At 33.1% G+C, this 22862-nt stretch overlaps 2 protein-coding genes across 2 annotated transcripts; one reads left to right on the top strand and one right to left on the bottom strand.

Moving 5' to 3' along the window:
- Positions 1-3732: 3732 nt before the first annotated feature.
- LOC132554510 (ADP-ribosylation factor-like protein 6-interacting protein 1) lies at positions 3733-14625 on the bottom strand. Its single transcript, XM_060218827.1, has 6 exons — positions 14559-14625; positions 11485-11621; positions 10873-10989; positions 9782-9899; positions 9343-9427; positions 3733-8582 (listed from the first exon to the last, which is right to left on the bottom strand). The coding sequence occupies exons 1-6, from the start codon at positions 14595-14597 to the stop codon at positions 8458-8460; spliced, it is 621 nt and encodes a 206-aa protein (XP_060074810.1). The 5' UTR covers positions 14598-14625; the 3' UTR covers positions 3733-8457.
- A 290-nt stretch (positions 14626-14915) lies between these two features.
- LOC132554537 (ubiquitin-conjugating enzyme E2 S-like) lies at positions 14916-22016 on the top strand. The gene is made up of 5 exons (XM_060218862.1): positions 14916-15018; positions 16496-16643; positions 17172-17362; positions 20913-21049; positions 21350-22016. Exons 1-5 carry the CDS (start codon positions 15010-15012, stop codon positions 21483-21485), a joined length of 621 nt encoding a protein of 206 aa, XP_060074845.1. The 5' UTR covers positions 14916-15009; the 3' UTR covers positions 21486-22016.
- The last annotated feature ends 846 nt before the right edge of the window (positions 22017-22862 follow it).

Genomic DNA, 22862 nt, shown 5'->3' with positions numbered 1-22862 from the left:
AGAACTGCAATTTGTTTTTGTTTCCTCCAATATATTTGCATTTTCTTTACTAGCAACAACACTCTTTAAAAATATATGGTAAAAGGTTGAGTTCTACTCTACAGTGAGATTTGATATTTTTTTATAGAATTAATTGCAATAAGACTCAGTTTGGAGGGAAATTGATCATACATATCAAAATTATTTCACTCCAAAATTATTTTGGAAATTTGATCATCAGAATGAAAATTTTATGAACTATAAACAGTTATACTTGTAGTTTACCCACCATACCTTTTGAGGAAGGAGAACAAAGCAATGTCTTAAAACTAAACTGCTGTGATTTTTATTTCATGGCTGCAACTTAGAAAAAATGTGAACTGATTTGTATATAGATATATATATATATTTCCTTATGTTGCTGATACACAAGGCATCTGTCAACTGATGCTGAATGAAATTTGACACAAGTTCAGTTGAGATCTTTTAAATATGTAAAGATCTCTTTTGCATGTATCAACGAATATTTATCAAACAGATCTTAGGACAGCAGTAACACATTGATGAACTTGGGTCTCTTATTTGTGAAATGTCCGGTCATTTCAACATCTCACATATACAAGTTTTTAGAACTTTGAATTAATATTTAAAAATTTTAAGTTATACATATACATGAAAATGGTTTTGCAAAACTTTTTAGAAATTATATAAACAAAATTCTCCGTCTTTCGAATAAAATCATGTTATTGTCAAATATCATAAAACATTGTTATTCAACCCGCAGACAATCCAGAAAATTACGTTTTATATATGTGTTAGTTGGATTTTTTTTATCAGAATTCAAACATTTTTTGAAAATTACATTGAATTTTCATCAGGGATAAAGACAAATATTTAAATAATAATTTTTGTCCATACATATGTCGTTGAGATTAATTGAATTATTTAATAGGTAAATTATGCAAATTATGTAAAACAGCTTTACTACAGCATATTGTATACTGCAAAGGTTTGAAGTAGGAACAAATTTTAAAATTTTCTTTCAGGTTAAGGCAAGTTCTTTAGTACAAATATTGTACATTTTCCAAAATATTGTACATTTTCCTAAATATTGTACATTTTCAATTGGTTTTTTGCCATCATAACCATACAGTCAGTCCAAGCAATGAGCAATATATTGTTAAGTTAATGAAACACGCCATCTGGTAAGAAATAATCTTGGCTCTAGGTTTCAACCCTTTGTTTAGCGGCCAGTAAAATCTGCCTTGTGGCGAGATGATTAATGAATTTATGCCTGCGACTTGGAGAGTTGATTCCAGCACTGATAGCATCACTGTAAATACTTTCATACACTCTAAATAAGCATTATTTATTTCATCCCATTTTGATATTTCAGTCTTCAGCTGACGGTCATAATGACATATTTTTTGTGCTTTGGTTTTCATTGTATGTTAAATAAATTGTTATGTATGAGTTTTGACAACAATGTCTTACATAGTGAAAAATCAAGAGTAGTTTAATATGGTAATTTCTTGTAAATAATATGTTTATTCTCTGAATAAACATATGGAAGTATTCTTCATGTGTTCTTGTTGTTTCTGTAAATCAGTTTAATGACGTCGATAGTAGACTATATTGCTGCTGGTTTGCCGAGTGATCAATAAGTTTTCTAGAACACAATTTTACTGACATACATTGGACAAAACTTGTTATACTTACTCATCATTGATTTACAGACGGAAGTTACTACCACTTACTGTGAGGCTCTGACTTGTATCTGATGTGAACTTCTATTCATTGTAAAGCTTAAGCTTTAATTTAGAAAGACCACAATCATGAGATAGTTGTTCAAATGATCTATCCTTTCACATTTCCTGTTTTTTATATCTGAGAAGCAATTGATTGATCTTCCTCCAATTTGAAACGATACAGTAGGTTCCATTAGTTCTCTAGCCCTACATGACAAAAATAGCCAATATGCAGCAATCTTGAATTGTGGTAAGGAATATATCCTCACATGATATTTCTAGATCTTCCTCAGTTATCATATTTTTTCAATATTTTCAATTGTCAAAACCAAAAGGGTTTCTTTGGCTGCTTTGTTTTACTGATCAGTCCCAAAATCAAAATGGTGTGAACAAAGTGAACCTACATGTATAATCTGAGAAAGATCCATCCATTTTAAGGTCGCCTCATCGTCTCATGGTGACCTATTGCGATCTTCTTTTACCTTGCGTCATACATTGTAAACTTCCAACATTTTTTCCTTCTTTTGGAAAACCCCTGAACTTATTTCAATGAAATTTTTCAGAAATTTTCCATGGTCAAAGATCCACCAAAACTATAAATTGTATGGTCCCCACTCTTTGGGGGGCCGGAGGGTGCCAATTAGGGTCAAATCGATTGAAACTTTAGAAATCTCCTCTCAATACCCAAGTAAGGTATAACCACATACTCTTCATAGATGGAAAGGCCTTAAGGTGCTTTACCAAAGTTTCCTGACCCCAAGGTCCCACATTTCCTCCTTGGGAGGGGGTAAACTTTACTGTAGCTGAACCAGAGACTCCTGGGCCTTAGCGGTTTCTTGTAACATATCATGGATGTAATTTTATTAGAAAAAGTGTAAGATAATTTGAATTTCATTGTACTCGTAATGTAAATGGCGCATAGCATTTAACTGTCATCCCATATTAAGTCTTCTAACAAAGTTTGAATTAAAATACATTACACCCCAAAAACTGTAATTTTTTCTATATAAACTCATCCATGAACTTTGTATTTGGGTATTGAAATCTTTGAAATTTTTCTATGGTAAACTTTACCCCCTTCTCAGCAGGTGAATGCAAGCCCCTGGGGGTCATGAAATTTACGATTTTGATAAAGCACCTTCAAACACTTTCATCCAGAAAGAGTATTCGCTGCTACTTTATCAGTGTATTGAGAATATCTTTGAAATTTCAGTCAATTTGACCCATTTTTGACCCTGCTCATAAGCCCTTGGGGGGTTAGCCGGGGTCAATTTATGTGTATTATGAATCTAATACTATAGTAAACAATTCTAATCAAGTTTGAACTATTTCCAGTAGAAAATAAACAAATTTTGGTAAGATTGTCACTATAGGATGACAGCTTGTTGATATCCATATATTGACCCTGGATGACCCCAAGGGCTGATGGCCGGGGCCAGAAAAGTTCAAGTTGTCTTACTTTATTGGCAAGGTTCTTTCTATGACCTGTTACAAGAAAAACAACAGACATTGTAAATCAGATGACCATTAAGGCTGTTGGGCCTCTTGTTCAGGATAACAATCTTTCATGACGAAAGTCCAAGATTTGAGAAAGATTCATCCTGTATTTCTCAAGAAATAGTAATAACAAACTTTCATTGTCAAAATCCAAGATGGCCACCTGTCAACCATTTTTTTCCCTAATCTGTCCCTTTTATGGAAGTATATAGGAATTTGCAAAATACCAATCCAGCACTTATCCTGAGCAAATGATAACTAATTTTCAATGTCAAAATTCGAGATGGCTGTTATCAGTTTTTCTTTTTTTTTTCTTCAGTCTTGAAATCAAAAAGGCACAAGGGAACCTACATATCAAATTTAAGGGAGATACCTCCAGTATTTCTCAAGAAATAATGATAACAAGAATTACATAAGGAGGGAATAACATCAGACTTCAGACAAAGGATGAGTTAAACAGCTCACCATCTAATCATAGGAGGCTAAAAACTACAAGATAACACAAGCAGATTATACCATTGTTTATTATCTCAAAAACATGCAATCTATATCCACACACTGTTTTAGCTTTTATAATCTAACACATACGGATACTTTGTAATACTTGTAGATGGCATCATGTACAGTGAGATATGATGAAAGAATTTGAGAGAAAAAATGGGTTCAAAACTGTCAATCAAAGTTACATGAGAATACATTACAAATCAATTGCCATCACCGGGACCTAAACAAACAATAACAAATTTTTCAAGGTCAAAATCCAAGATGGGTAAAGAAAGTATTAAGCGAAGAGCTGTCCAAAACGAAATTAATTGCAATAATTTATGATGCTAATTGGACAGTTATTAAGTCATGAATATTGTGTAAACTCTTGATAATATTACAGATATCTGTCCTTGGGTTCAGTAAACCATCCATGTTTCAACATTTTTAAATCTAAATTTTTATCAACAGTCTACTCTCTGGTGGCTTTTGAAATGTTTTCTCTTGTTTCTTTGACAATTTTTAACTTGGATGGATGTATCATTTACATACAAATGTACTTACACCTGATCACATGGGCTTCACAAAAACATAACAAATGGATATAACACATTAATATTATCCCTGGCACTCAATGAGAAAGTTACAAGCAAACTAAAAAAACACAAGCTTCTACGCTCTTATCACAGCTCACAAGAAAGCCAAAAAAGATCATTAGATCTGTCCTCATTTCTGAAATGGACAACTCTGATAAAATCGTTTGGACCAGACAAAACAAAAAAGACTATGTTATCATAACCTCATGATCTTTATGATAAACATGGAAGATTCTTCCCATAAACACCTGAAATGAGATTCTGTTTCATGTTATAAATCAAAAGATTTAAATAAGATAATTAGTGCATTGTTGTATACATTATCTGGTTGGATATTATTTATAATCCATTATATCATAAATGTTAATCATCAACCGTACTTAGTATGTTTAAGTGCACTCTGATAGGACTTTGGTGGTTTACTGACTATAATTAAACTTAATTCGAATAAAAATCGAAGTATTATGAATAGTGATTGTCAAGTAATGGTCAGCCATGTATATATCTAGCATATCATTAAAAATGTGTTGTCATTTGAAAATGGATTACCATAATTTTGCAAGATAGTAGGGGAGACAACTCTGTGCCAGATTATATCTTTATTGGTAGGAATATGTTATGTTCTAAAAAGACAAGATGAATTTTCAAAACTGAAGAAAAAAACAAAAAAACATAATCAAATTTAACTTTGCTCTAAAACTTTCTCCTGAATTCCCCCAAAACTGACAAATCTGCCAGAATAATGTTTTGTCTCCACAGTGGCATTTTTTTAAATATTGGGCATTATGCCATTAAATATGGCCTCCAAAACCTGGTAAATGTATAAATTTATTTATCTACATCCAATTAATATGATATAGACATTCGTTGCTCCTCTGTAAACATGATTCTGATCAACATTTTCCAAATCCTATTTTTGTGGGCATCTTAAAACAAGTAAAAAACATGATTGATTTTTATGCTTGAGACAGTAATTTGATAAATTTTATCTAAACTATTTACATATAAAACTATACCATCACGATACCATATGGAACATTTCATAGCAATTTTGTTTTATTAATGAATATTTTATTTAGAGCATGACTTTCATGAAATTTTAAAAAATTCTTTTAAAAGGAAAGCATAACGGAAGCTAAAGAAAATGCTCTTCTGAAATTCATTTTTGCTTTAACTGTTATTTCAGGACTGTTTCATTGAGTTAAGGAGCCTTAACTAATTTCAGCTGGCATAAGTGGGCAATATGAATGCCAACTTGATAGGTTTTAATTCAATTCAACTCTGGCACAGGTTATGTTAAGATAATGAATAACAAGAATGGTTGTTAGTTTGTCACTTTATGAAGTTGTATCACTGTGAATCAAGTTTAAACTTTTAAGGATATTATCAATATTGCTGCAATAAAACCTTGATATAATGCCTTTTCTTTTTCACAAAACCTGAACAAAACACTAACTGTTTTACTTTAGAGTCGGTGAGTCACTGCTTCTGCATGTATTGATAGAAACAGGGCTATATAGGTGGGAAGGATGATGTATGACTAAATGACCCTAACACTTAAATATCAACACAAAAATGCAGTCATAGTTATCAAGCTTTTGTCTGCAGTTATACAGACATGACTATAAAAATACAAAACCAGCCTTCCCTGGATTCAATAAAAGGAACAGACTGAGTACAGTTCAAACTTCATAAATCTTACTGTAATTCTACCAACTACATTACATTTTATATTTCAAGAAAATTTAATAGAAAATACACTACAAATATGAATATGACATGCATTTAAATCTTCATGATAAGGACAAAATGTCCAGGGAGGTGAATCGGAGAGTTTTTTTTTCAAGTGGCACTTACGAAAATTACTGCAGCGAGAAAATCAATTTCTCATCACTCAGTCTATGTAAACTGTATTAAGTATGTACCTGTTACAAGCGATACACAATGAATTTTATTAAAATTACCTTTCTACAGCACCAAACTTCTTACTACATTACACAACACCAATATACTGTATATATTATATTCACGACAGCCATATATGTAAAGAGACACAGAGGTATAGAGAAAGGGAGATAACTGGCCATGAACCCCAGTCATCTAGTCATGAACTTCAACGTTCATGAACGTATAATATTCATGTGTTCATGAACCTCACTTATCTGTCTCATATTTGGACATTAAGCCATTAATTCTGGTCACGGTTGTGGCAAAAACCTTTAAACATGATCATCTGGTCAACATGCCTTGGACCCTGTTCATCTCACCATGAACCACAGTCATCTGGTCATGAACCCTGGTCATGTGACCAAAAAAGGCTTATCAATATGGAAGACAAATACATGCTAAAAACTGTCAAATTAGACCTGTTTGGCTGTCTCTTTCAGCATTGATAGTTTTAAAAAAAGTCATGAACACATTTGTGTTAACATTGTATGCTTATCTTATAAACAAGGTATTCATTCAACTAAAATGGATATTGTGCAATACATATAACATGATACATTTAACAATAAAAACAAAAATTTCAACAATAACAGACATGGAGGCTAAAAATTAAGCAACAAAACTACATTGGACATGGTCCCTAAAATTAAAACAAATCCCATATGTAGAGGGTTGGACTTTTGGCTTTTAATAATTATAACTTAAAAACCATTAAATAATAAGATAAAAACAGAAAAAACCACTACTAAATTTTACTAAATTTTTCATGCATTGTTAACTTTCTGATGTACAGAAACAAGTCAACAGAACAATTTTTTTTTTTCAATGTCACTTTACTAATGTCAAATAAACCAGAACACAGGAGACTGCAAGTGATCAATTTTCTTATGTCTAGAATCATTCCATTGTGAGAAATTGATATCAATTGTGAAACAGACAGAAATAGCTCAAAATGTGAATATTTTCATTTCAAACTAACTTTCCATTAATGCAAAGTATTATTCAAATACCCGGTAAATAATTGTGCAATGAAAACATCACCTGAACACTGAACAGCTATAAAGTATTATTATTATACAAACAAATAAATCCTTGTGATTCACATCTGCACAAGCTTCATACAACAAAATTTAACAATAATACTTTGTTGCTCTTGCAGAAATTAGACTTTCCATTCACATAAAGCTGAAAATATTTCAATGTAATGATCATACACACCAACAATGACTATTCCAAAACTGATTGTAACGGAGAGTTTGAAGGCATAGGCGACCCTGGAATATGCTGTAATCAATTCACCCTCTTTATATAAGAGGTAAATTTAACAAGATATGCCTATCTGTGATCAATTCACCCTCTTTATATATTGATTTAACAAGATATGCCTATCTGTGACCAATTCACCCCCTTTTCTTTAAGAGGTAAAATTATCAAAATATGCCTCATTTAATAATTCATCAAGACATGCCTATCATAAATCATCCCATTGGGGGCTGGGTCTATTGAAAGCAGCCTTCAAATCTCTCTTGTGTAGTGACTCTGCAATAGCCGAAACTCAACTTAGATAGTTTGCTTAAAAAGCAATTTTTCTCTTGTTCTCTACCAAAAAACATAAGGGCACTTGGTATTTGGAGTTTTTTAAAAGGTACCCTTGATCTCTCACACATAGCTAATTCTGGAACCGCCCTAACTGAAGTTACAGTAACATTAAAAGAGAGTCTCTTTGTTGGATTTTTTTGGGAAAAAATATTCATGGCACATTTTGTTTAAAAAAAAAAAAGCCATTTCCTCTTGTTTCTACTTAAAACCCTAAGAGCACTTTTTCTATTACAGCCCAATGCCATTATCCCAAACTTGTATAACTGGACGACCCATTTTAATTTGAAGTATTCTGTCTGTCTCTGCCAAACTTTTCATCGAACACTTGATCTCACTTATATCGAATACTCAGATAACTTGAAGGTTTCAAATGGTCCCGATTACTTCGAAATAACAAAGTTCGACTGAATTTGTAAATTTAAACACAATAAAAAGTTCAATAAATTAAAAAAAAAAGCCAAATCTCTTATAATATATAGATGCAGCATATACAGAGGTTAGTGCCCCTTGGGGGAAAATCACAGATGAAAGTCCCCCTGTTAAGCTGGTAATGTATTGAGTGGGTTAGAAGGGACAAAGTGAAAGGTGTTGATAACCACCCTCACTGTCTAACTGGACTTGAATTTTTTGGTTTTTCCTCTGATGAGCGATGTGATCACACCAAAGGCTTGAGAGAAGTACTTCTGCAGGATACCATGGCGTCTTATACCTGGTACCAACATTACTAAGGTGACTGAAAAACAAACAAAACTTAAGGTAATTTACTGTACTTACATTTGCTAATGTAGTTATCATATATCAAATAATTTTTTTCCATGAAATCAATCAATTTTATTAATCTTTGTGATTTTTATTTGATATGAGAAACCGAACAACATTCATAGAATCAACAAACATGATCAAACAAAATAGAAGATGTATACATAGAAAGTTTGGCCCATTTCACTCTTTTTTTTCAACATGATGAAAATGAAATGATGGTTGAATTTATGTTAAAGCTGAAATATATGTTATCATGCTTTTAGGGTGAATTCAACAGTAAGTGAAGATAAAGTACTTTAAAATGAACAATTTTTGTAGGGGATTTCTTTTCGTTGAATTTTAGGGTACTTTAAATCTAAGAATTCATATCTCCACAAAATTAAATAGATGAAAATTAAAACAAATTATAGCACAAACAAATTTTGAAATCAAGTTTTATCCACGAAATCAAGTGACAAACAAAGTTTCTGATTTTACAGTATTCTTCAATTCTAGTTTGTCTCATAAAAAGTAAAGTGATGAACTGCTTCAACAGTTAATCAAGAACCAGCCTTTAATAAAAACTTTCTCTTTCTTTCTTCTTTCTTTCTTCCTTCCTTCCTTTCTTACCAGGTCTCGGTTTCAAATACTACCACAGGCATTGAAATAAATTATGACTCTGTTACACAACTATTATTATCCTACTAAACTCTCCATAAATCAAAAGTTTTATATATCTAAATTTATATTACCAAGGAAATAGGTCAGGAGGAGGTTGTCCATTTTACTTCCCATCCAAGCCATAGATACTAATGCTCCCATCACAATAAGGAAATACTGAAATAATAAAACATTTTATTTAATATTTCTCACTGCATTAAAAGTTCATGGTTGGGGCAGGATATTTGACAAAGAACTAAGGATGTTTCTTGAATTTCAAAACTGAAAGGTTTTTACTCAAAATAAAACTGAAGTCATAGCAGTATTATCATACAAGGAAAAACCAATCATTTTCACATTATACAAATTGTGTTTTTTTTTGGAAGAAATTTCTTATGTGCTTGTTACTGGTATCACAGAATAGGACAGAAAATAGCCAGTTGATACTGGTATCCTGATGTGAAACATCAAAGTTGCTTCTCTTATTTGTTATTTAACCCCTAGCTGGCTTAAGGAGATACAACCACATACCGTTTTGGGTCTTTCTGTCTTCAAAGAAACCAGAGATTCTGTCAGATTTCTAAAGTGATACTTAAAATGCATGATTCTCCTGCAAATGTCTTCATACTGATTCTCCTGTCGACCAGTCCTGATGTCATAAAAGACCATAGTTATTTGAATATTCAATATACAGTTGCAGGTGTCTTACTGGACAGCAGCGACCGACCAAAGGGACAGTAGCAACCGACCAAAGGGACCGTAGCGACCAAAGGGACAGTAGCGACCGACCAAAGGGACAGTAGCAACCGACCAAAGGGACCGTAGCACACCAATATAAATATTGCTTCTTGCTGATTATACTATTTTACATGACACATTCAAGATAGATTTCTGATAGATATCACCTATATAGTTATCCATTCTTTAAAGGGACATTCTGCCCAAGTTTCCAAATTTCTTGGTGTTCTGTACCTTTTTACAAACTCATTCTCATGACTTTTAAAACTATTGTTAGCATCATAATATCTCTCTTGAGTCAGTTTAGCCAGGTGAAATTTGTGGGAATACTCCCAGCCAAGCTGTATGAATATAGTGCATCTGAAAATTCGGAACTGAAAGGTCACTGGATCATAGATGTTATGCAGAGTATTGGGTAAATACACAAGTGTGTATGTTGTTCACTCAACTTTCTGCTGGGATTACAATTTTATTATTTCATTAGGGTTATTTTTTGTTGATTTTATAATTTACAAAAATATTTCATTCTGTTCGGCTTAAAGCATGCAAACCAGTTATGATGCAACCATGGCCGTGCAAATGTTTATAAATCAATCTAGGTAGTTCTTTTAAAGATTCCCATAAGAACATAAGTAGTTTATATTGTACAGTTTTCTTCACAAGCATTCCATAAAATCTTAAATTTTACACAATATCCCTTTAAATATATTTCATATTTTGTATCTTTTAACAATTTCACACCGTAACTAATAGATTAACCCTAAATTTCAAAGGCGACATGGAAATCTAACAATAAACACTGCTTAAGGTAATTAATGCTGCTTTATAGTGAAATTCCTTAGAGAGTTTTAGATACAAAAGGAGTCAGGATTGTGATTGCTTACCATTTTGATGCCAGGATATTTGGACCTATCATAGGCACAAGAAAATCAATAAGACTCACAGCCAATCCTAGCAGAGCAAAAGTGGTCAAGACTGATGGCTCGAAGTACCATATCAACCTGTAAAATATTGTATTTACCATAAAATCAGCCCAGAAAGTAAAAATATCATGGTGAACCCTCACACAAGGGTAGGGGACGGCTTTCTTAACGGACAATCAAAGTAGTATCTGTTAGAAGCAACAGGTAACAATCCCTCGTCCCCTATACGTATGGGCTTATTACCCAACACAGACTTAAAATAAATATTCATCTGGAGTTCTTTTTTAAATTTATCAGTAGGGATGTTTCATTGATATAAATCAGTTTTTATAAGAGTAATTATTGTCCAATATCAATATAGATATTGGATCTTATTATTGATTCTACACAATTCATTCTATCAGGCAAAGAGTATGATTTTAAGAACAAGAGGCCCTTTGGGCCAAGTGACCTTATACTAAATAAAAATCATGAAGTAAACCATTTTACTTATGGAATCATACATTTTAAGTACGGAAGTGTAATGACAATTTGTATATAAATTTCTACAAGACAATTGCAATTTAAACTTACAAGAATATGAATGTGTTTAATCCAATAATAATGGCAGGATGATAAGTTTTTTCCCAATTCAGGAGGCCATTTAGTGGAAGGAGCACTTCTCTCCATCCTTCCAGACTTCGTTTGACTTCATTCAGCTCGTTGTGCAGCTGCAAAAGTTGAAAAATTAAGGTCAAAATCTGTCACCGATATGCCTTCAATAAATAATGTTATCACAGACACTCAACATTACAAATCTTACATAGCGTAAAATTATAAACATAACTGAAGAAGAATCGAGATTAAAAAAACAGAAGTAAATAGCCTATACTAATTGCTTCAGCTGACCTGATGAAAACGCATGAGGCATCTTGCTATAAGAAAAAGACGAGGATACCTGGGAAAAACCAAGGTTATTACTGAGAGGGCTGGTGAACCCATAAAACATTTTTTGTCTGAAACTGAATAGAAACTCACCTAAGGGGGAAAAGCAAGTGTGTTACCACTGCACTCCCCTCCATCCCCCACCCACCTTAGTCTATAAAACATACTTGCAGGCACCTTTATCCTACAACAGGCCTTGAAACAAACACCTTACCTCAACCTCAGGTGTGGGCTTGATATATATAACAAGAAATCGTATTTACTGCTGTTTCTTCTGGACATCTGATAAGGATGAGTGGGCTTATTACTGGGTATTGGCCCTATAAATATACTACATTCAATTTTCCAGGAAAACATGATCTCACTTTTGAACCCCTTAAAAGACTACTCGTAATACAAAAGTTTGCCTTATATGTCCTACAAACATATTACTTTTCGAAAGTTAAAATTGAGTTTCACTTTTTCATACATGCTAACCTCACCATGGGTTGTTTATTTGCTTCAATTTTTTATAGGGCCTTATTAGAGAGTTCTGATGTTCATTGACACCAAATTAATGTAAACAAGAGGCCAATAGGGCCTGTATCGTTCATCGGGATTTTAAAGCCTATCAATGCCTATAAGTTTGGTACTTCAAATATTTCCAAATTACAGCTACATCACTTAAACTCTTTGATAGGGCAAGATCAATGTGTAAATTCTAATATCATGACTGTCCTTTTCATTTGATGCCCAGTAAGATTTTATATGGTTATCAGGATAGGATCTCAACTGTTTCAAAAATACGCCCCAGAGATTAAGTCCCGAATGGTGTGCCCCACCCAAGTGTCAATTCTTATATGATGAATGTGTTTAACTCCAAGCAATTCTGTACATGGTTATGGGTTGGGGATTTCAACTGTTTCAATATATTAGAAGGAAACTAAGGCCAAGGAATAGGGGCACACCACAAGGTCAATTTTTACCATATGATGGAGTTTCTCTCTTGATGCCTAGCAATGCTATTTATGGTTATGGGGTGGGGATCTCAAGTGTTTCAAAGATATAATAACCCACTTCCCCTCTAGAGCCCCTGGGGGACAAAGACCCATTATATATACAAAATTGATCCCCTTTACCCAAACATGCTTCAGACAAATTATGGGCAAAATCCAATCATTCCTACAAGAGGAGTAGGATTTTAAAGAATTTGCTCCATCTTCTCCATTGAGGCCCAACCCCTTCCACCCTAATGGGCCAAGACCCACTGTTTCAGAACAAAATTGGATAAAATCTAACCATTCCTGCAGGAGGAGGCGGATCTTAGTCAAAGAGGTATGGTGCTTTACTGTAATGGACAAGGCTGATGATAACAGGTAAACATGCATTCGGAGTCACTGTCTCTAAATATATAACATGTACATCCAGAAAGTGGTGCATTTACTGTGCATGTCACTGGCAATATAACAATTAAAGCTGGGAAACATGAAAGAAAAGGCAAAACAAAACATTAATTCAATGGCCAGATTACTCCTTAATACGTGATCATGAAGATACATTGAACATTGAGACGATGATCTCCAACACTACCAAGTAGGACTTTAAGTCATGCATATCAACGACTGCATCCATTATCACCAAAGACGTTTTAGTCAGTAACTGCTGTGATCTTAATTGAAAAGGTCAAATGTGTGACCCCATAAAAATTTGAATAACATGGGTGTAACGTCTTACCATCTGTGCTATAGTCAGATGAAGAAATCCATGAAGTGTTATTCGTAAATTCAATATTGAAAGTACTAGCACCAAACTTTTGGTCCAATCTGATTTTCCATTTTTCAGTATCAGCACACGCTTGTGGATTTTTTGATGACAGGATTTAAGGATGACAGGATTGCATTTGAAATCTCAGAAACCCCCATGTTCTATATCCAGGACATTTTTTCTGTTAACTGATATTTTGGAGTAGCTCATTGACAATACCTATCCAAATTCATCAAATCAGAAAATTCATTTTTTCATTTTATTGTTGGTCACATTTAAGTCAAATCAGGCAGTTAAATTTTATACATGCCAAACCTCTTTGGTCAAAATCCGACTAGTTGTGATTTTCAGAAAAAGTTGATAGACGGACACCATGCCATGGTATAGGCTCATCGTTCCTTTGGACCAGGTAATTTTAAAATGTCAGCAGAGCAATTGTATGATGTGGAATAGTAGGTGAACGGAGGGTGAAAGTCAAGTGTAATACGAAATGTGTCCCCCTCGCCAACTTTGTTTTTTATTGAAATCAATGATGGCAGTCTGCTTCCATGATATTTGCTCTCTTTTCAACAAACTATTTCACACAGGCCTGAATTCAGATATAAAACCTACAAAAGGACCTGGTCGCTACCAATCACCACAATCAAGTTCTATTACTTTTGAACATCATAAATTTATTATTAATATTATGTAGGTATTCGGTGTGCTAAATATATGTATTAAATAAGTTAAGTGACTTTTAAATGTTATATAACAAATAACACATTTGCTAGAATAAATGCATCTGCAGAAAAAATCAATAACATTCAAAGTCCATATAGGCCTACGAAGAAAACTGACAGTGACTCAGAGAGCACACCCATGAATATTTGCGTTTTTAACATTGCATTGATATTGACTGCGCTTTCGATTGAACAAAACAAGTAAATTTATATAAAACACAAATATAGTAATATATGTTCAAAAAAGACAGCATCAACCTGTTCTTCTTGATTGGAGTGGTTGTTAATTTCCGCCATTCTGCTAACAGATCGATGAAAATTTTGTTTATAATAATTTACATTGGTATAATGTAAAGAGTTGAAACATTCCGAACGAACATCATAAGCAAACGGATTCTTTCTTATGTTTACCATACCGAACACTGAAGCTTATATTGTTCTCGAGTATACGAGAATACATTAATTTCTATATAATTTTCGATTTTTTATTTCATTGTATTACATTTTTTCTTTGTTTTGATATTAGATAGTTTTTAATACAAAAATCTACTTGAATAGAAAATTCATCAAAGTCTCGTGCTCCGCGATCTCAATATTTGTAAAATTCGAAATTATTGGGGTCAGTCAAAAAATTTCTAACCGAGCTTTGGCTCACACTCAAATTTAACTGTGATATTTGTTAGTATTTTAAGCCAAATCAAGCAGAGACATGTCAAGTGTAAGTATGAGTTGGTTTTATTATGGTAAATATCGCATTTATTTGAAATTCGTCTCCTATTTTCATTCATACCAATCATAAAACAATGATCGTTTTGAATAATTTTCGACACATGACAAAAACAATCTGTCATGTCGATTCTTGTAGGTTTATATAATGTCCTTTACAGTTTTGTGTTTTCTGGTAAGACAACAACCAGATGTCTTGCAACAGATGTGCAAAATTCCAAATGGTGTTAATGCAGGCCATTGACCCAGTAATGGGGAAGTATAAAAACATTTGATTACGTAGTTGTATGTACTCCGTCGTCATTTTATGAAACTAAACTGTTCTCATTTATATTTATAACTTAAGGAGTGATATTTTCCTGAATCATTTAGAGAGATATTGATGTATGAAGGTATTTTCATGAAACATCAAACCTTCATAAGTTTCTAGACCTGACGAAAGTGGAACGGTTGGTAGTTTCAAAAGAAAATTTGACAGCTTCATGCATATAAAATACCAGTTCCGAAGGCCGAATGAAGATGGTGAACAGAAAGGACAGCTTCCAATATAACTTCACAAGAAGAAAATAAAACCAAAAAACAAAAAAGAAACGAAATTCAGAACTTGTAACATGTTTTCAAGGACTTGCCACTTTGAATACACAGACAGATTTTGAAATGGTAATATATTGGTAGTCAATTCCTTTAGATATTATGGGTTAAAACTTGACTAAATGACTTTCAATTGTTAATGGTACATATACTTACACCACAATAAACACATTCCTTTCATTACCAGTCACACCATGATGCATACGCATACTGATCACCAGTGCAATTTAGAACATATATATGTTATTTAAAGAAAACAAAATGAATGATGTACATTTTTGTTCAATTATGACGGTATACTCTCTGATAATCATGATAACTGACTAGCACAAATTTTTTAATACCAATATGTGTGTTAATATCTGCTAATCATGAGCAACAATAATTTTTTCTGCATTTATTTGATTTCCATATCTTAGTAGAGTTACTTTTACAAAATCTCGCACCTTCATCCGAGGCTTTCCCACTTTTATCCCCAGGCTTTGTTGTAATTTCATATGTAGGTTTCCCTTGGTCCCTAGTTGTGTCTGTTGTATTTTTGGGCTGATCACAAAAACAAAATGCCTGAGGTGACTGATTTAGCAGTCAAATATATTGCTATTTTTGCAAAGGGAATGTTCAAATTGTTGTATCATTAAGAGTAAAAGCAGAGGAGAGAAGAAAAACTTCAAGAGAGCAAAGATCAAACAACGGTGGACACCAAGGTTCCTCTGGGATTTCGTTTAATCAAAATGTGTGAAAGAACAAGATTGAAATCTTGGACCTCTAAACTGAGATAGACATGTCCAATAGAGCTTTCTGGTGATTGTCCAGCTCAATCCTGCTGGGTTGTTCATGTACAAATGCACTAACTTTTCATGTACCTGTTTTTTTTCCAGTGTTCAAACGTGGAGAATTTATCACCGCAAGTCATCAGACAGGTAGCCAGAGAGCTTGGAGAACTTTGTAGTGATCCACCTGAAGGCATAAAAGTATTTACTAGTGATGAAGATATTACAGACATCCGGGCACAGATTGAGGGGCCAGGTAGATTTACATATTTACTAATGAACACATCCTTATCTTGAGTGCATGATATTGTATACATAATATAATATTACTTGTGATCACTTGATAAAAAAATCATGTGATTTTATCATACAACTGTATACATATTTAGCAGTATTACATGAAAAAATATAGTCTTATGGTGAGGTGGATACATGGTTTCATCAACATAAGAAAAATAAAGACAAGAGGTTGATATTTTTCCTGAGGTTGATAAAACTACACATCAACTGATATCCACAGTTTATAATAGTTTATAATTTATAATCATTGTTTCAAGTCCATAGATTGAAGTTATATTAACTGCAATATTTCTGTTCATTGATAAAAACATTATAGGGGTCTTATAACTGATAATGGATTGCATAATGACAGCATATATATTTATAAGCTATTTCCTGCTGCTTGAAGATATTATATACATGACAACACTTACAGCTCACTAATCTGACAACATAGCTACAGTTTAATACCAGTAGTTAATAATTTAATACTTTTCCATTTTAGCTGGAACTCCATATGCAGGTGGACTGTTTAGAATGAAACTTGTGCTTGGAAAAAACTTTCCAAATGAACCACCTAAAGGTTTCTTTGTTACACGGATATTTCATCCAAATGTTGCCAGCAATGGAGAGATTTGTGTAAACACTTTAAAGAAAGACTGGAAGCCAGAGCTTGGAATCAAACATATACTTCTTGTAAGTGATATCTCCTTCATACAATCATCAACAAACACATGCTCCTTGTACAGTGTCAAGTGTTGTGGTACTCTAACACCTTAATGAGTGTAGGGTGTTACCAGGGTGTAGGGGATTAGGTATGGCCCATGTTTCAACCGTGGTTTTTCAACCACCAACACTGGTGAGACAAGTGTAGGGAATTGTAATTATACGACCAGTGTGAAAGTTCACACCTGGAGGTTATAGTACTGACTAGTTGTTCTGTACTGGCTACAGGTACTGTAATACATGCTAACAGGATACAGTATGTCTTGTACCAGCAACCGGTTACACTTATGATAAAGGCTTGTTTATTTTTCAGATGCTTATAAAAAAAAATATCAATATTGACCAGCTAATTAATCATTGAAAATAGTATTTGACTTGTGTTGTATCAATTAGCTCATTAGAAACACATGGAGACTCTGTAAATATAGTCTTTGACATATTTTGAAATACAGGTGAGAAAAGTATATATGACCTAAACAAAAACAAAAACTTGATTTGGTCAAATTTCAGATGGGAACTAGAATTAAAATTCAGTCATATGATTAATTAAGGCATAAAAAAGACACCGCGTAAGTTTACTGACTGAAAGTTTTAAGCAGTGGACATCAAGTTTATCACTTCCTATACACCATCAGTATTGTTATTTACCAGGGCTCTCGATCTGCCAGATTTGGGGCCGAATATCGGCCCCCATTCCCAATGCAAAATAGTATCTTTTTTCCCCCAATTTAGACATTTGGTCAAAATACAGAAGAAATATTGATTATGACATTAATGTGCAGTACATGACAATTACAATCATGTGCAGTACATGACAATTACCATCACGGAATCTGATAAAAACATGCCTGCTGGTTAATTGTTTTAGCATGTCAGTCACTGCAATGCATGCCCAGTGCCAGTTACAACTCATCAATACAGATACATGCACATGCACTCGATCAGTATTGACCTACACATGGAAATATAACTAAAACACATTTAATATATCATCATGTCAACAATGAAGCACCTAAGCCTACAGCAGGAAGAAGGAAAGGAGGTGGAACTCAAATTTACCTGATTTGTAGCCAACTGATGATACATTCGCATTTATATATTCTAGTTGGCAGCAAAGCAGACTCACAGATTCTGGAGTCATTTATTCAACTAATCAATTTAATTGATCCACTTTCTACGAGACACACATGACAATAACATCTGTACTTGTCTTGCGTTTTGTATTGATATACGATTAACACTGTGTTTAATTACATTTCTCTCATTTCCCAACACATAATTTTATGCCGTGTTATTTATAGATGAAATGTAAATAATTTCCGTTTAGTATGTAATTATACTGATATCATATTGTTTTAGATTAACTTACACTTACATATATATATATATATATACACAGTTAAACTTTGTTAGCTCCAAGTCATCTGCTTTGTGTAAAAACTTATCCAGATATTCAAGTTTAAACAAGTTTCAATGTTGTCTATAAGGTGTTGTGTAATATAGTCATTAGAACCTTTGGAAACCAGCAAAAATGAGGCTGTTTGGATCATTGATTTACTGATACACATGGAAAATTTCTAATTGCCAAAAGGTGAGAATAATGATACACATTTTCGCTTCAAAATTTACATGAAGCTTTATGATGTTGCACTTGTTGCAAAAGTAAGCTCAAAGGATGAGCACCAGGCATCAGATGTCCTATGATAGGAATGTACTAAGACACAGTCTGTCTTAACACTTCTCCAGAAGTTCAAATTGAGAACTTCAGGTTAAGAGGTAAAATAAATGTTAACGTCAAATTATCAGAGTTTTTAAGGTTTCATTACATGTACTTAGTACTTCAATTTAAGCGGGGTATTCAAGTTCAAATTAGCAAAGTTTGACTGCATATATAGTGGAACTTCGTTAATAATTTTATGTAATAAGCTGTATATAAAACATTTTTTATAGAAAAATGTTGTCTTTTTGCCTCATCAAAACAGAAAATAGTTAAATTGCTTCATAACACTGAAAATTATATTTATCATCACTATGATCATATTACCAGGTCTTTGTAATGATCAGAAATTAATTTAAGGTCCAGGATTGATTTATGCATAATTACTTGGATTGTTGTTGTATTTTGGACTACAGCTTGGCATGATTTTTCATTTATTTCCAGGGGAAATTTCAGATATAATTACATGAGCTATTATACGATTGCTCAGTTTATACAAATATATTCAATGTCTCAGAAAATCAATTATTTTTGAAAGAAATTAGCCACTTTTCACTTACAGATTATTTATCAACTATTCCAACACCAAAGGCTAGTAAAAAATGACAGGATGTTTGTTTCCTTATTTCATTTTCGGACTCTAATATTTTTCTTCTTTCTCAAAATCATGTTTTAAGAGGCGAAATGTAAAACAGTTTTAGCCAATTGTCACAGCCTAAAGCTTTGGAACTAGCTGTTACTACCAATCCTAGCTTTCTGATTGGTGGAAATATTCCAACATTTGATCAGTGACCCCTGGCAGCAGTAGTATACTATAAACAATGCTGCCATCTTTCACAAAAATGTGTCATGCATACATACAGTTGCTATGAGACAATCAAGTATTATACTAAAATCTTACCAAAATCAACTGTCTTGGTGTTTTTGAAAAATATTCAGATTGAGATTTGCATTAATCATAAACTAGCATTGTCAGGTATGTAGAGGATTTTCTGAGGCGGGACAAAATGGTGGAATGTTCAGAATTATGGGATCATTGGTATCTGTTATACACAGTGTATCAAAAAGTTTGCAACAGATGAAAATCATCAGCAGTAAGAGACTCTACAGCAAACATTTTTAGATGATAAATATAGTAAGCCACATCATAGATCTGATCATAATACACCCTTTTACTAAGTCTGATATTGATATTAGTAAAATTTATTGTGTAAAAATTGATTGAGTAATGGGGAAATAAATTTTCCTCAATTGCTGGCGGCACTGTACACTGTATATCACACTCGATACTTATAAGTGACATGGAAAGCTATTTAATTCCTATGATTATGATACATTAATACAGTTATTTTCAATTTCATACATAAAAAATGACATAGTTATGACAGTTTTACTGAAGTGAACGACATCTTGGCCCATACGTACGTTCTATACAAACACCATGGTTTAATCGTGATGCGTTTTCAGACAATACTGCCTAAGATACTCATAGTGATAGTGTGGGTTCAATTATTTTTGTTAATTATTTCAAATTGCCTGGGTATGTTTTAGCTGGTCCAGTCAGAGTGAACATGGTATCAGATCGATTTGCATAAAATGCTACAACTTCCTGACGGTGTATAAAGTAATGGTTTAAATTTTGCAAATTTTCAGTAAACGAGTTATTAAAAGTGAATAAATTAATTACCGAATCAAGCTAAATTGACAATTTATGGATTTGATTTATGGTGATACATGTAAATGTATATGGAACATATTGTTTATACCATACATTTTGTAATGTATGTTTTATTTCCTTTTCAGACCGTTAAATGCCTTTTGATAGTCCCTAACCCAGAATCTGCTTTGAATGAGGAAGCGGGAAAACTTTTACTGGAGCAATATGAAGATTATTCAATGAGAGCTAAATTATATACAGACATACATGCAAAACCTCCAAAGTAGGTATCCCAATAAATCGCAAATCCTGTCAATTCAGAAGTATGTGTCCTTTTGAAGAAACACTGAAGCATATGATCGATAATACAAACATCCTTAGTGCACAATATGATGTTTGCTTGCTCAACTTTGTCTTTCAAATCAACAATTACAATATCTTGTTTGTCTTTAAGAGTCAAATATGATGTTTTCATGCACTACTTTGTCATTACTACTACCATATCAAGTCTAATATTAAATGTTTAAATGTTGAAAACTGAAATTCTTGACAGATTTTGAAATCTATTGTTTTTGATTTACAGAGCTTCAACAGATTCAGGTTTAACCTCACCATTGAAAGGTAACTTAGAAGGACCAATGGCGAAAAAACATGCCGGTGACAAAAAACTTATGGACAAAAAGAAAAAAGAGAAAAAGAAAGTGCTGAAGAGATTATGACACCCATTATAGAAGATTTTATGTTTATTTTCCATGTTATTTATACATTTTGATATGTCAGCCAGACATGTCTCCTCATTGGCATTTTATGAGGATGAACAATGCATTTTATACAGGGACAGTATCCATTTGACACTCATTGTGACAGTAGAAGACACCAGCCGTGGCTAGTCCAGGGCCTACGTTCTAACAACCTGGTTACAGTGATCAGACAGTCATTCTTAACATTGATATCATTTTATGAATTTTCATTTTATCTAGTGGAATCAACCTACCTACTCTTCACTAGTATGACAGCAAGTTCAATAGAATGTTTGATGTGCACAATTTCCTTTTTTGTTTTTTTTTTTTGTACATATAGAAATCTAATGATGGAGATTCGTCTTAAAATCAATCATGTGTATCATAAAATCTTTAATATATATTGTGACATGAATGTACAATAAATGCAATTTTTACAAAAGAAACCTGGTATCTGAATGTGGTAAATTTGGACTTACTATTATTGTTAGATGGTGCAGTTATAATGCACTGGCCTGTCACCTTGACGTCAGGGGTTTGAATCCTTGAGCGAATGTGGAAATGTATGGGGATCTCCTGCCCGACTACAGGCTTACCCCAGATACTCCGGTTTCTCTTCCACTGTAAGACCTCTCATGTGCTTCAATCTGGGGACAACAAGGGTGATTGACAATGCAGTTGTTGGAAAAGCAATGAAGTCTATGATGATTTTAAAAACTGCGACCAACAAGGTTTATATTCATTCAAAACATAATGAAAAGACAGCGAATGAAACTGTGGGAAAAAACTAACATCTATTTCCCATTTTGATACAATATAATCCAAACAAAGATATTCCTAGTAGTCCCATGTACTCAAGGTGAAAGTAGTTATTTCCATACAAATTGGTAAATTATGACAAAGTGATCTTATGCAGTAGTTCACTGAGAATTTTTAAAATTTAGCAAATATCATTAAAGATGAAATTCTAATTAACAAAACTTTTTTTTTTTTTTATTTTGTTTTTCAAGATTTTACAAAGGTATGCAACACACGATATATACTAGACTCACATACACATACACACCCTAGCACACATCACACTACACCCATGTACACTCACTCAAAACATGCACTCATTATTTCCTACTCTTTCCTCTTTGCTGACATGACATGCAATGTACTACTGTGTTTCATTCACACGCCCCAATAATAATACAAACTCAATGACTGCTGTCATCATCATCATCATCATCATCATCATCATCACATAGTTATCATCATGATCATCGTATCATCATCACTTCATTATCATGATCATCACCATATCGTCATCATCATCATCATCATCATCATCATCATCATCATCATCACTAT

This window comes from Ylistrum balloti, unplaced genomic scaffold, assembly GCF_031769215.1.
Source record: "Ylistrum balloti isolate Yb309-2 unplaced genomic scaffold, AGI_CSIRO_Ybal_v1 Utg370416, whole genome shotgun sequence".
Classification (NCBI taxonomy): domain Eukaryota; kingdom Metazoa; phylum Mollusca; class Bivalvia; order Pectinida; family Pectinidae; genus Ylistrum; species Ylistrum balloti.
The sequence above is the reverse complement of the archived record's forward strand: the minus strand, read 5'-3'. Positions and strand labels throughout refer to the sequence as shown.